The 14,336-nt window shown below is 45.4% G+C and overlaps 1 protein-coding gene across 2 annotated transcripts in view; it reads right to left on the reverse strand.

The window, feature by feature from the left end:
* Window positions 1-261: 261 nt before the first annotated feature.
* Window positions 262-14,336, reverse strand: part of ZC3H7A (zinc finger CCCH-type containing 7A) — a 53,936-nt gene continuing 39,861 nt past the window's right edge. For both annotated transcript variants that reach the window (XM_014587070.2, XM_006146531.3), the window contains 5 exons: window positions 13,920-14,025; window positions 10,348-10,456; window positions 6,728-6,861; window positions 3,933-4,096; window positions 262-1,166 (listed from right to left, as the gene is read on the reverse strand). In XM_014587070.2, coding sequence (XP_014442556.1) covers window positions 977-1,166; window positions 3,933-4,096; window positions 6,728-6,861; window positions 10,348-10,456; window positions 13,920-14,025 — 703 coding nt within the window. In that variant the 3' untranslated portion in view covers window positions 262-976. The remainder of the gene's footprint in view (window positions 1,167-3,932; window positions 4,097-6,727; window positions 6,862-10,347; window positions 10,457-13,919; window positions 14,026-14,336) is intronic.

Raw genomic sequence — 14,336 nt, forward strand, 5'->3', positions numbered from 1 at the left:
ACTGGTGTTTTGTTTTGTTTAAATAATTATTTAAGTTTATTTATTTATTCATTCATTTTTAATTTGACCAGAGAGAGAGAGACACACACAGAGAAAGAGAAAAAGTGAGAAAGCAAGCCACCAGGTCCAGGACTTGAACCGTGGTTGGCCATGTGGGAATATCCAGCACCTTAACCACCATGCCACCTGCTGGTCCCCCAACTGGTGGTTTTAATACCCAGTTTCAATAATTCTTTGTGAGGCAAGGACCACACCAAAAAATGAAAGACATCTATATATAAAATCTTTATTACAGGCAATATTGGTCCATACACTACACAATACCAACAGTACAAGTTTAATCTTTCAAAATCATCATTAAAACAGCAAAAGACCAAGAAATAAAATTTGAGTCAACTGATTATTTTTCAAAATATTCTCAATGCACAGTATTCTCAGTTCCCTTATTATAGTGAAACATACAAATACAGAAAAATACCCCATTTAACATATACTAGTGTTAAATGGTTATTTGGCTTAAAATCTGAGTTAAGAAAATCCTTTTTAGCAACCTACATACAGATAAGTAGCAAACTTTATTATATTAAAACAAATTCATTCTGCTAAAACATGTAAAGAATTTCATCCATCATGTGTTCTGATCCCAGCACAAGTGTTTATTCTCTTACTGTCATGGTTCTTATCTGAAGGACCAACTGGAAGAGTCGTCCTCGACATAATCTTATCCTCTTCCCCAACACACTTCATCGAAAGTCTGTTCAGCAGATGGCTACCGGGTGGCAGTCACTTCGCCACGTGAGAGCCTGGCAGACCTGTTAAACAGCCCTTGTCCTACCTACTGTGGGTTGCTGCTCGGGAGGAACGATATACGCCAATACAAGCAGAAAATCTGCAGCCCCTCCGCTACGTGCCTTGGAACACTTTCAATTTTTCTGGTCAATGCTCTGATTAGGTAACATACATAAAAGCCAGCATATTAGTTTAAATCTTTAAACAAAAAACTATATTTTCCAAAGTCATTATCGTTTGGGGCAATTAAGTGATCTTTTCTTGCTTTGTTGAGCTTCATCTTTAGGGCGTCTCTTCTTTCTTCCCACTCGTGAAGTTCGGCGTTCCCGTGTGCGAATTTACAGCTGCTTCCTTCGGTGCAGGTACCGTTCATATACCTGTCGGGACACATCACTCGGTCAGGATGCTTGAAAAGGTACAGCTCCCAGCTTTAGGATCTGTGCACGACTTTCAGTCATGGCATCCACAACAGAGAAATTAACGTATTCAGTGAAAAGTACTGATTGATGGGAAAGGGCTACAGCTGCTCCTACTACAGTGGGAAGAAACCAGAGATGGCGTTATGTCAAAAATGCCTTTGATAAAGTTGTAAGGACCACATCCACCTAACTTTGGAAAATTAAATAGAAACTGAATGAATAAGATAAACATCAAGTTTTTCACTGAAAGGTTTTCTAAGATAATTTAAGGGAGTGATATTATATTAATATTTTCCTTTGACCTATTGAGTTCTGCGTTTACTTTTTTATATTTTTTAAAAAGATTTTGGCCATAGGGTGCATGTGCTCACTGGAGGGAGGGAGGGGGGGAGGAGGAAGGAGAGGGAGAGGGGGAAAGAGAGAGAGAGAATAGAGATAGACAGAGAGAGAGAGAGAGAGAGATATCACCTCCCAAGGGAGATGGCTACCCTGCAATCTCCTCCCTTCTCCTCCTGGGATTTTGATCATACACATATGCACCTAGCATGATTTTTAAGCCACTGGGTCTGGGACTCAAACCACAGTTGGCTACGTGGCAGTCCAGTGTCTTTACCACCATCATCTACTGGCCTCCTAAATTTACTCTTAAAAAATACACAAGACAGTAAGATAATCCTCTCCTTGCTAATTTTTAAATTTTATTTATTTATTTATTTACTTTTTTGGCTAGAAGGAGCTTGCACTTACTGGAGAGAGAGAGGGAAAGTGAGAAAGCACTCCCCATGCACGATGGTCATACAGCAATCGCTTCTCCTTCCCTCCCTTCTTTGGGGATTGTGGGCAGCAGGCACAAATGCCTGCCATGGTTTTTTCTTTTCTGGAGAGGTTTATGCTATAGGGCGCATGCGCTTGCCAGAAATACAGAGAGACAGGAAGCGAGAAATCACCCCCAGGGGGGATGGTCACACCGCAATCCTTTCTCTCCATTCTCCTCTCGGGATCTTGGGCTTGCGCGTACACGTGCCTCGCGTGAGTTTAAGCCATCAGGTCCGGGACTCAAACCACAGTCAGCTACATGGGAGTCCAGCGACATAGCCATTACGCTAACTGCTGGCCCCCCTGCCATGTTTTTCAAGATGCCAGGACTAGGACTGAAACTGGGCAGTGAGCCATGTGGGATGGACCAGCCACTTTAACCTCCACACCACTGGCTAGCTCACGGATTTTTTGACTTTATGATGATGCAACAGCCATACCTTCAGTATAAACCATACTTCAAGTCCTCATACAATCATTGGCTTTTCATTTTTGTACTGTTTTTTCTTTATTTTCTTTTGTATTAAAAAATTTATAAATTACTTTATTCAACTTTATTTATTTAATTATTTTAATTTGACCAAAAAGGGACAGAGTGAGAGTGAGAGAGAGAGAGAAAATGAGAAAGCAAGCCACCAGGTCCAGGACTTGAACCTTAGTCGGCCATGTTGGAGTCCAACACTCTTGACCACCACACCACCTGCTGGTGAAATACTCAACACTTTGCAAAAGGTCTTTAAAAAGTTCCTGGAAGATGTGTATTCTGAAAGACTATGCATGGATCTCAAAACATTTTTGCACTGGGGCCTGCAGGTGGTGTGGTGGTTAAGGTGCTAGACCGCCAACCACGGTTCGAGTCTCAGACCTGGCGGTTTGCTTTCTCACTTTCTCTGCCCCTCTCTCTGGTCAAACTAATGATGATGATGATGATGATGATAGTAATAATAATAAATACAATTAAGTAAAATAATTCTTAAAAAAAATTTTTTTGTACTAAAATAAACCTGGACTTGAACTGCAATTTTCCATGAACTTTTGGAAATCCCCTCATATTAGACAACAGGTGTTCTGTTACGTGGTTTGCCCAACTGCAGGTGAATGTAAATATCCTGAGCAACTTTCATGGACGCCAGGCTGGGCCGTGATGTTCAGTAGATGAAGTAAACTAAATACATTTCCAACTTCCAGTGTTGTCAACTCACAAGAAGTTTATTGGAATGGAACCCCATTGTTAGTCGAGGGACATCTGTAGTTTAAAAGCCCTTTCAAATTTTTTTTCTTTTTTTTTGGAGAGGTTTTCGCTATAGGGCATGTGCGCTCACCAGACAGACAGAGAGAGACATAGAGACAGAAAGTGAGAAATCACCCCCCAGAGGGGATGGCCACGCCGCAATCCCTTCTCCTCCATTCTCGTCTCGGGATCTTGGGCATGCACGCACACGCGCCCAGCGTGAGTTTTAAGTCACCAGGTCCGGGACCCGAACCATGGTTGACTATGTGGTAGTCCAGCAACATAGCCATTACGCTAACTGCTGGTTCCCAAAGCCCTTTCAAATTTGATGAGCACATACTTTGAGCATAAATTATGGTGAGAGGCTATGGAATCATAACTGTGAACCCAAAGATGATCAGGACAAATCTGACTGAGCCTATTTCTCCATCCAGTTATCTTACGACATTTCAAACCAGTACTGGAAGACCATAAAATCTTTTCATGTAACCAAAGAATGAAGAAATCTTCAATGAGCAGCTAAAAACTCTGAGCAAATACCCGAGTGTCCTTCCAGGGTCCCTGAGGGCACAGCAGTGTCGGGAGACGCCCTCACCCAGAAACGCAGTCTGCTGACGGATGCCCACGAAAGCCCTACGACATCAGCGGTTGTGTAGCATAAAGTGCCGCCCACGTACCTATCACAAATACTAAAATTGCCTGTTGGGAAGCGGTGCTGCCAGCAGTACTGGTCGTCCTCAGTGTGGAAAACCTTCTCCTTGTGCTTCTCCGAGGAGATGTGGCCTTGCCACTGCTTCTCACTGTTACAGTTCTTCCCGCACATCCAGCAGTGGAAGTCCACCTAGGGTATAACCAAGATGTACGTCCGTCAGGAGGGTCATCATGGTCCCCCTGTTCAGGGCTCCAGAAGGATGAGACGCCACCAGATCTAAGACTCAGACTCTATTCTTAGGGAGCCCAGAGCGGTGGAGGAGCCAAGGAGAGCAAGGAGGCAGTAAGAGGGCACATGGGGTGGTCGGGCAGTACACAGAACACCGGAAGCAGACAGGAGGGGGTGACTGCTGCCAGTGCTCAGGACGGCTCTGCCAAGGAGGTGATAAAAGCTGGTGGACAAACAAGGATGTTTGCTGAACAAGAGGCAGTTTAAACAGGGATTCTGGGAAAGACAAACACCATGAGGAACAACACAGAGAACGTTCACGAGTGGCCATGCAGGCCAGCTCCGGGGAAGAGCAACAGCTCCATCGTGTGCATGTAGACCAGGGGTCAGGCCGTGCTGGGCTCCAGGTGAAGACACGGCCCCTGGTGAGGACAGATCTACACAGAGGTACTCTGCTGCGGTGGGATTTCACTGCTACAAAAAGATATGAACTTTAAGTATGTGGGTAGTATTTCCAAATTATCTTGGGCAAAAATTATCTACAATGTTGGATAAAAATAGATTCTGGGGGCTGCAGACGGCATAGCGGTTATATCGCTGGATTCCACCTGGCCCACATGAGTCTCAGATCTGGTGGCTTGAAACTCACACGAGGTGCATGTGTGTGGGCACCTAAGATCCCGGGAGGAGAATGGAGGAGAAGGGACTGTACTGCGGCCATCTCTCCTGGGGAGGGGGGGCGATTTCTCACTTTCCTTCTCTCTCTCTCTCTCTCTGTCTTACAAGCATATGTGCCCTAAGGCAAAAACCTCTTTTAAAAATTTTTTTAAAAGACTCTGACTTACTAAGTCTGGGGGATAAATGAAGACTCTACCTTAATGACCAACTCAGGTAGATCTCACAGTACAGCAAGTTGGGAGCCCTGGCTCTGGAAGTCCCAGAAGCACTTCAGTCAAGGCAGAAGGGACTCTACAGTGAGCCGCGGCAGGTGTGTGGCTACAGGGTGCGTTAGGAGCAGAGACACAGTCAGACCTGGGCACATACCTTCCCTGCTAATATGGGCAATGGACTCGGATCCAAATGAATCAGAACAACAGGAAACAGTATCGGGGTAACATGCTTGAGTGGATTTACAAAAGTACCAGGCAGAACTATAGATTACTTAAGAATAAACATGTGGACAAGAAGTAAACATGGCCTGGACATACACTGGATCTGGTCCTCTGGGAAACAGGCAAATGGGGGCTCCAACTTTATCCAGACCGTTGCATTTATTTAACAGAAACAAATAGGAGAAGTTGTTAACGTCAGTTAACTTGGGACTCTGGGTCATCAAGCTGTCCTCTTTACTATTCTGAAATCTTTAAAAGAGAACCAAACTGTAACAGACCACTGGTGACCGACTCCATGTCCCCAGGAATGGGACGAGATCATGAAGAGGCAGCAGACAGCCCACATTCCCAAGCACCCCCACGGCCTCCCACTGGGGTGAGCGTTGGGCACTTGTTACACCCTACCCGTCCATGAGGACAGCCTGCTAGGAGACAAACAGTCCACTCAGGGTCCCAGGCTGGTAAGGACAGGAACCTGAACTTGGACTCATAATTTTCTGGCTCCAAAGTGAGTAAAAGAATTTTTTTTTTTTTTGGAGAGATTTTTGCTATAGAGTGTGTGCGCTTGCCAGAAAGACAGAGAGAGACAGAGAGACAAAAACTGAGGAATCACTCCCCGGGTGAATGGCCACGCTACAATCCCTTCTCTTCCATTCTCCTCTTGGGATCTTGGGCGTGCGTGCAAACGTGCCTGACATGCGTTTTTTTAAGCCACCAGGTCTGAGACTCAAACTTCAGTCAACCACATGGGAGTCCACTGACGTAACCATTACACCATCTGCTGGTCCCAAGAATTTTTCTTTTTTTGAGATTGTTGCTTTAGGGCATGTGTGCCTGCCAGAGAGACAGAGAGACAAAAACTGAGGAATCACTCCCCGGGTGAATGGCCACGCTACAATCCCTTCTCTTCCATTCTCCTCTTGGGATCTTGGGCGTGCGTGCAAACGTGCCTGACATGCGTTTTTTTAAGCCACCAGGTCTGAGACTCAAACTTCAGTCAACCACATGGGAGTCCACTGACGTAACCATTACACCATCTGCTGGTCCCAGAGGATTTTTTTTTTTTAATGTCAGAGGGCACACACGCTCACCAGAAGGAAAGAGACAAGAGAGACACAGAGCGAGGAAGACAGAGGAGAATGCCCCCCCAACGGGGTGTGGTCACACCGTAACCCCTTCTTTTCCACTTCTCCATCATGCCGGGATGGTGGGCACGTGTGCCCAGCATGTCGATCAAGTCACCAAAGCTGGGATTCAAACCACAGTGGCTATGTGGGATCCAGTTCCTTTAACCACCAGGTCACAGGGCCTGCCCAAGGAGGATTTTTAAAACGAGGAGGCTTAAGTTAATATGGGAAACCACTGGAGAGACAAAGATATCAGAGGGGTAGGCAGTGAACGGTGAAGCCAGGTTTTAGAGAGAGCTGAGAAGACAGGCTCTGGGACCAGCTCAGAACGAGTGCTGACCACCAGTACTTACAGTGACTTCAGCATAATCTGTTGGCATGTGGATTTGTTTTCCATTTTCCTTGTTTGACTGACTGGCTATATCGTCACTTTTTTCATTTTTTTGACTCTTTAGCCAGAGTTCATAAAACTGCTCCATATCCTGAACTAAAGAAAAATGAATTACTTTCAGCAGCAACAATCGAACATTATTGAAATACACACAACACCTGCACACTTCTTACAGAAGCTGAAGCATGTTGGGGGGGCAGCAGGTGGCATGGTGCTTAAGAGCGCTAGACTCCCACATGGCCAACTGCGGATCAAATCCCAGACCTCGTGGCTTGCTTTCTCACTTTCCCACTCTCTCTCTCTATCGCTCTCTGGTCAAATTGAAATGGATAAATAAATAAAGTTAAAATAATTCTTAAAAAAATAAAAAGAAGCTGGAGTATTTTTCTTTCTTTCATTTTTTAAGAGGGATTTTCGTTACAGGATATGTGCACTTGCCGGAGAGACAGAGAAAGATAAGAGAAATCACCCCTCAGGGGGATGGCCACACCGCTATCCCTTCTCTTTCATTCTCTCAAGATTTTGAGCACACATGCCCACCATGTGTTTTAACCTGCCAGGTCTGCGACTCAAACCATGATCAACTATGTGGGAGTCCAGCGAAGTAACCATTATGCCATCTGCTGGCCCCGGTCGGCATATTTTTTCAAGAGAACTGTGAGAAGCTGAGGGAGGCAGACTCAAGTAGACGTAGAGACTGGCCAAGCAGCAGGGATATGTCCACGTGGAGGGGCCAATTTCAGGGCCGTCCGACTGCAGCTAGCAGCTTCCTAAATGAACCAATGCCTCCCTGCATGTGCAAGACACGTTGGGGGTGTTCAAAACTCAGAAGCTATCATAAGAGAACTGCCAAAGAAGCCTGAGTAGTCCCCAGGTCACCCTCCGTTTTGCACACGGTGTTGGCCACACACAGGCACTGACGGGCTGGGCTCAGGCACCGCCCACTGGGAAAGACGAGCAGCCAATCACTGCTGGGCCACGGTCTGACCCTGAGGGGACTCAATCCAGTCACAGTCCCAGGGACTGACAGGCTGGGCAGTGGCTGCCAGCGGCTTCGTGTGGTAAGGACAGGTGTACTGTGCAAAAACCAGGATTTCTTTTTCTTTCTTTCTTTTTTTTGGGGCGGGGGGGGCAGTTGGCTTGCCTTAGGGTGCATGTGCTCACCAGAGACAGAGAGAGAAAGTGAGAAATCACTCCCTGGGTGAATGCCACACCACAAGTCCTCCTCCTCCATCCTCCTCTCAGGATTTTAGGCACAAGGATTGAGGGACAAGTGCGTGTGCACAGCATATTTTTCAGGCCGCCAGGTTCAGGATTTGAACCACGCAGTTGGCCATGGGAGATTCGACATCTTAACCACCATGCCACCTACCAGCCCTAAAACCAGGGCTTGTGGAGCTTACCACTGCTGGCATCCCGGTAGGGTACTTCTGTGCTGCGGGGCTATCCTGTGTGCCACCAGCTAGTCAGCGGCACCCACCACCTGCCAGCAGCACATCTGCCCTAGCCATGACAGTGCGAATGTTCCAGACCTTGCCAGATGTCCCCAAGGGAGGGAGGGCGGCTGGCAAAATCTGTCCTCAGTTGAGAGCCAGAGTGCTCAGAACTGTGGTCATGAGGATGTGGCCAAATCTTGGCTTTGTCATCTGTCTAAGGATCTCTGGCCACACACCATCAGGCTAAGATTAGAGATAAACACAAAGTCATCTTCTTCCTAGAGTCAGTGTAAACCCCCCACATGCCAGGACATCTTCAGGAGGGCCAAGCAAGAGAGCAAGGAGTCCCCTCCACACAAGTCACCGGATTTATATGAGGTTAAAGTGTGGCATGTGATAGATAGCCTTAAATTCAGTTGGCTCTTATACTCCAGAAATTGCAGTTGGCATATTCCCACCAGTCACTTAAGATTAAAGAATAATGGGGCTAGCAGCTGGCATAGTGGTTAAGGTGTTAGACTCCTTCATGACCAACTGTGGTTTGAGTCCCACTCCTAGCAGCTTGAAAATTACACCAGGCAAATGTTTATGTGTGCCCAAAATCCCAAGAAGAGAATAGAGGAGAAAGGACGGCTGTGTGGCCATCTCCCACGGGATGGTTTCTCACTTTCCTTCATACTGTCTCTGTCTATTTCCCACAAGCATATGCCTCTTACTGCAAAAGTCTAACGACACAGAAAAAGGAGTAAAGAATAATCGTCCTAGTAAGGCATTTTATGATCAAACGTGAAAGGATGCCTGAGACTTCTCTTGAAGGCTCCCACAGTAAACTGCATTTGACCGAGATAAACATTCCCTCTTTGGGCCTTGGAATCTGCCTGTTCTACCAACAGGGCTTCCTTAAGGAAACTCACAATGTTTTTTTTTTCCTTTTAAAGAATTATTTATTTATTTAATTCCATTTATTATTATTTTTAATTTGACCAGAGAGAGAAAGAAAGAAAGAGAAAGCAAGAAAGCAAGCCACCAAATCTGAGACTGGAACTGTTGTCAGCCATGTGGGAATCCAGCGCCCTTAACCACCACGCCACATCCCCCCTTTTTGTTAAGAGAGATTTTTGTGAGTAGGCAGGTGGTGTGGTGGTTAAGGGCGCTAGACTCCCATATCACCGACCGTGGTTCAAGTCCTGGACCTGGTGACTTGCTTTCTCATGTTCCCTCTCTCTCTTGCTCTCACTCTGTCCACTTCTGGTCAAATTAGAACAAATAAATAAATAAAGTTAAATAAAATAATTCTTTAAAAAAAAGATTTTTGCTATAGCACATGTATTCTCACTGGAGAGGCAGAGACAGAAAGACAGAAAGACAGAAAGCAAGAAATCGCCCCCTCAAAGGGGTGGCCATACCACAATTCCTTCTCTTCCATTTTTCTCTCAGGATCTTGGGCATGCATGTACACATGCCTGGTGTAAGTTTCAAACCACCGGGTTTAGGACTCGAACTGTGGTGGGCCATGTGGGAGTCCAGTAACATAACCATTAGTCCATCTGCTGGTCCCAAAACCCAATTCTAACCCAGTTAGTCCAGGGAGTGACTGCAATCGGAGCAGACAATCTCACTTGACAGTCATGGAAGAACTGAATGTCCCCATTTTCCAGAACACAACTATTAAGTCAAAGAATATAGACCTATATTCTTCAAAAACAAACCAGAAAACAAAACGAAACAAAAAATGGGTGATGATCCTTCTGCCTCAGCCTCCTGAGTCACTGAGGTTACAGGAGCCAGCCACACCACGTCGGCCCTTCAGGTTGGACCAGGAGTCAAACCCGGGCTTCCCCCGTGGGCCCCGTCTGAAGAGCACAGCATCTTAGCACTGTGTCCCACGGCAGCTGGGCCAGATCTGTATCTTCACATCTAAATGTGACTTAGCCAAGCCCAGATCAGATGTCAGTTTCTACTCCACTGAGGCTTTAGTCACATGTTCTAGCCATCGTCACTAAGAGTTACGATGAAATAGGGCAGGAGTATTTAGAATGCAAACTGTCTCCTGTGTTCCCAGGAAGCTGACATATTTACAAAGGGAAGGAACTTTCGGGCAAGCTAGACTTCACAGACATCAAGGACAGCTGAAGAGTCAACTTACTCCCATTTTCCTTCATGTAAGTCCACACTTCTCGTTCTTCAGGACTGTGAGCAAAGGAACAGTTCCCAACATACTGACATTTTTTCCCGGAAGCAATATGGTTGCACAGCTGCATTTAAAAACATATATTCACAAACTTTAAGACAAAATACACTTACTAAAACTGCCTAATCTTTACATTTAAGCAAAACAAACATTATTAGTCATGCTTAGTCATAAAATTTTAAAGCAAGATTGTTTTTATATATTCGAATTGCTTATAAGCCCAAAGAACATGAGATGATAGTAAGCTTTCTAAGTCAAAATTTTTCAAGAGGAAAGTATGGAATTTCAGTATGGATCAGTTTCTTACCAGAAAATGTTTACCGACTCACCAGAGAACATTAATCTCTGCACTAAAACGCTCAGGCCCTCCCAGCTCCTGTTCTCCTTCACTGAGAAGTCAGGGTGCCTCCCTCTGTCAGGACTTGGGAAGCAGTGGAGGACCACAGGCTTCTCTGAAGGCTACTCATCAGAGCCAGGACAACTGGGGAAATTTAACTTATCTATGACCAACACAGGCAGCTACCCTTGACCATAACTGACTAGACAGTTATGACAGCAAGGAGGCCAGGGAGTTATACAGCGTTCAAGTAATACTCTTTTCTTTTTTTAAAAAAAAAAATTATTTAACTTTATTCATCATCATTATTATTTTTTAATCTGTTGAGAGAGAGTGAGAAAGCAAGATGCCAGGTCCAGGACTCAAACTGTGATCAGCCATGAGGGAGTCCAGCACCTTAACTACCACACCACCTGTAGGTCCCTTGAGTACTATCTTTTATGGTGACTTGCGTTTTTATTTAACAAAGTGAACACGGCGACAGTGGTAGGACAATGCGAGGAATCACTTCAAAAAGTTCAGGGAAAACTGATGCTATGGAAAATACTTTTGCACCAAAATAAATGTATACTTTAGTTTCCTTTTCCATGGACTATTTGAAGTTCCTTCATAAAGTAGGACAGATCTGGGGGACCAGCAGTTAGCGTAATGGCTATGTTGCTGGACTCCCATGCAGTCGACCGCATTTTGAGTCCTGGACCCGGTGGCTTAAACTCACGCTGGGCGCGTGTGCGTGCGTGCCCAAGATCCCGAGAGGAGAATGGAGGAGAAGGGATTATGGCGTGGCCATCCACCCTGGGGGGTGATTTCTCACTTTCTGTCTCTGTCTGTCTGGCGAGCGCACGCACCCTATAGCAAAAACCTCTCCAAAAAAATTAAAAAATTAAAAAAAAAATAGGACAGATCAGCAGAATACAGACTTCCCTAAGAATCATGACCATAAAGAACCAAGAAAATTTTCACCACTGAGAGAGCTCTTTCTTAAATAACATCAATTTACATGTCTTGATGTAGAATAAATTCTAGTATAACTACATAGTGGTTTATCTGAGTTTGTTTCCACAGGAGCTGGCTGTGTGTATATATATTTATTTAAATACACACACACACATATATCAATGTAGATCACATTAAATGATTAGCCTCTGTCTTTTACTTAAACTGTAAAAGCAACCTTAACTCCACACTTCTCCTCCCTGAGACCAAGCTCAGTGACCCCACCCTTCAATTCTTACTGACTGACTGCACCTTATTCCTTTCCCAGTCAACCCTCGATAAATTCTTAGCCCTATTAGTCGGGTAAAACATTCACTGCAGTTGTTCAAAGATCAATGATAAGGAACAGGGAGCAGAAGATAAAGGAGAAGGCAGGTCGCTGTCCTGAGAGTTTACATGACACCATCACACACAGTCTTCCCTAGCAGGTAACTGTTCCCATTTTCAGGGGCGCAAATTGAGTACCCTGGACTCTAGCATACTTTGAACCCATTCTCTTTCCAGCTCACCACACCCCACCACACTGCCTACACACTTACACACGCGTAGGGAATTCGCTCTTTTAGAAGGAGGACCCCTTAGCCACACCTGGTATGGTCGGAATAAAAGAGGAATACACTACAGGATGTCCACCATGTTTGAGAGTAAGAAACTGTCCAAGGCAGCTGCCTCATGAACTAAAATTGTTCTCAGTTGTCCTTTTTTTCTCTTTAAGAATTATTTTATTTAACTTTATTTATTTATTTACTCTTCAATTTGACCAGAGAGGGGCAGAGTGAGAGAGAGAGAGAAAGAGAGAGAGCGCGAAAGCAAGCCGCCAGGTCTGGGACTTGAAGCACGATCAGCCCCATGAGAGTCCAGTGCCCTTAACCACCATGCCACCTGCTAGCCCCACCAACTGCCCTTATTTTAACAAAGATAATAAGATACACATACAATCTCCACGGTCTTTTAAAGCACAAAATATCATGGTTCTAATGAAGCTTGTTTTCCTCCTACTTAACCCCACTGGTCAAACCTGATAAAACACAAGCACATCACCACCTCACGAACGGCCCTGTTACCTGTGCACATTTTACAAAACTGCAAGGCACTCTGGGTGAGGAAAAACCCATCGACTTCTTCCTCATCTCTTTCTGGCAATTCCAAGAGGGAGGTCTCATTTACTCTGCCATCCATCTGCCTTGCATATCGGGCAGACGGTCTCTCCACATTTCCTCCATCGAAGCAGAGAATTTACCACTGAGTATCCCTGTCCCTTAGTCATGTACCGAAATATCTCCATATTCTCCCCAGACTCCCCACACGACAGTCCAGCGACAACGCAAGCTGCTCCAACAGTCACCTCCACGACCACGGGGGCATGCTGCGAGCCAAGCCGAGCACGCCAGCACGCAGATGGAGCCCCGCCCTCACTGCAAGCCGGCCTGAGAGCTGCAGCCCAGGGCTCTGGAAAACACTTCCATTGGGGCTACTTTCTGAACTCCCTGCAAGTTGGGCCTTTCTCAGCTAGGACTCCGGCTTCCATCTAAGAAACAAGACACTCTAAAAATGAACTCATTGACAGCGTTCACAGTAATGTGGAAGGCCGTGGCTTTGCTCTCCCATCGGAGGAACCAAAATGAAACGAAGCTCTCCGTCCCTCCTACAATTCCTCTCAAAAGTAAGTTGCGTAGGGAACCAGCAGTTAGCGTAATGGCTATGTTGCTGGACTCCCACATAGTCGACCGCGGTTCGTGTCCCGGACCTGGTGGCTTAAAACTCACGCCGGGCGCGTGTGCGTGCGTGCCCAAGATCCCGAGAGGAGAATGGAGGAGAAGGGATTGCGGCGTGACCATCCCCCCTGGGGGGTGATTTCTCGCTTTCTGTCTCTATGTCTCTCTCTGTCTGGCGAGCGCACGCGCCCTACAATGAAAATCTCTCAAAAAAAAAAAAAAGTAAGTTGCGTTAATGCCCATGACATCCTCTCAGTCCCATGATCTATTTTCTGTGTCTGAGCAACTCATACAAGTCCAGTCAACAGGAAGACTTACAGAACCACACGTATGAAAGGGGAAGGTGGGAGGAGAGTCAGAGTTCATTATTACAACCAGCATTACTTAAAGCCCTCAGCTTGAGCTGAATGACTACTAGAGTCTAATGATTTGAAATGCCTAATTTAAAAAAAAAAGTGGCTTAAAAATTACGTATGTACATCAAACTGTAAAGGCATTTGTTTCTTTGTGGGGAGAGGACGGATGTTCATCCACTTCTTACGTTCAATAGACATCACTCTCATCGCACGGCGATCTTTGGTCCACCTACGGAAAATGGAGTTCAGAAAAGACAGACACGCTGGCAAAAGGCATAACACAAGGGAGACGCATGAGGTCGGTGCCTGGGGACCAGAGATTTTTTTTTTCTCAGCCCTCTAAAAGAAATATCTCATGATTCTATAGTTTCGCTTCCTATTAAAATTTATAAACATTCCCTATAAACAAAGACTTGATAAAATACACAAAAACACTACTGTAGTAATTCTTAGCTATGAAACCCTAAAATCTCTTCCCTTTTATTTTGTAATTACCCCTTCAATGATGGACTTCCTCTGCCCTGGTCAAAGCCTTACTCT

Source organism: Tupaia chinensis, unplaced genomic scaffold (genome assembly GCF_000334495.1).
Source record: "Tupaia chinensis unplaced genomic scaffold, TupChi_1.0 Scaffold000182_1, whole genome shotgun sequence".
NCBI classification, from domain to species: Eukaryota; Metazoa; Chordata; class Mammalia; order Scandentia; family Tupaiidae; genus Tupaia; species Tupaia belangeri.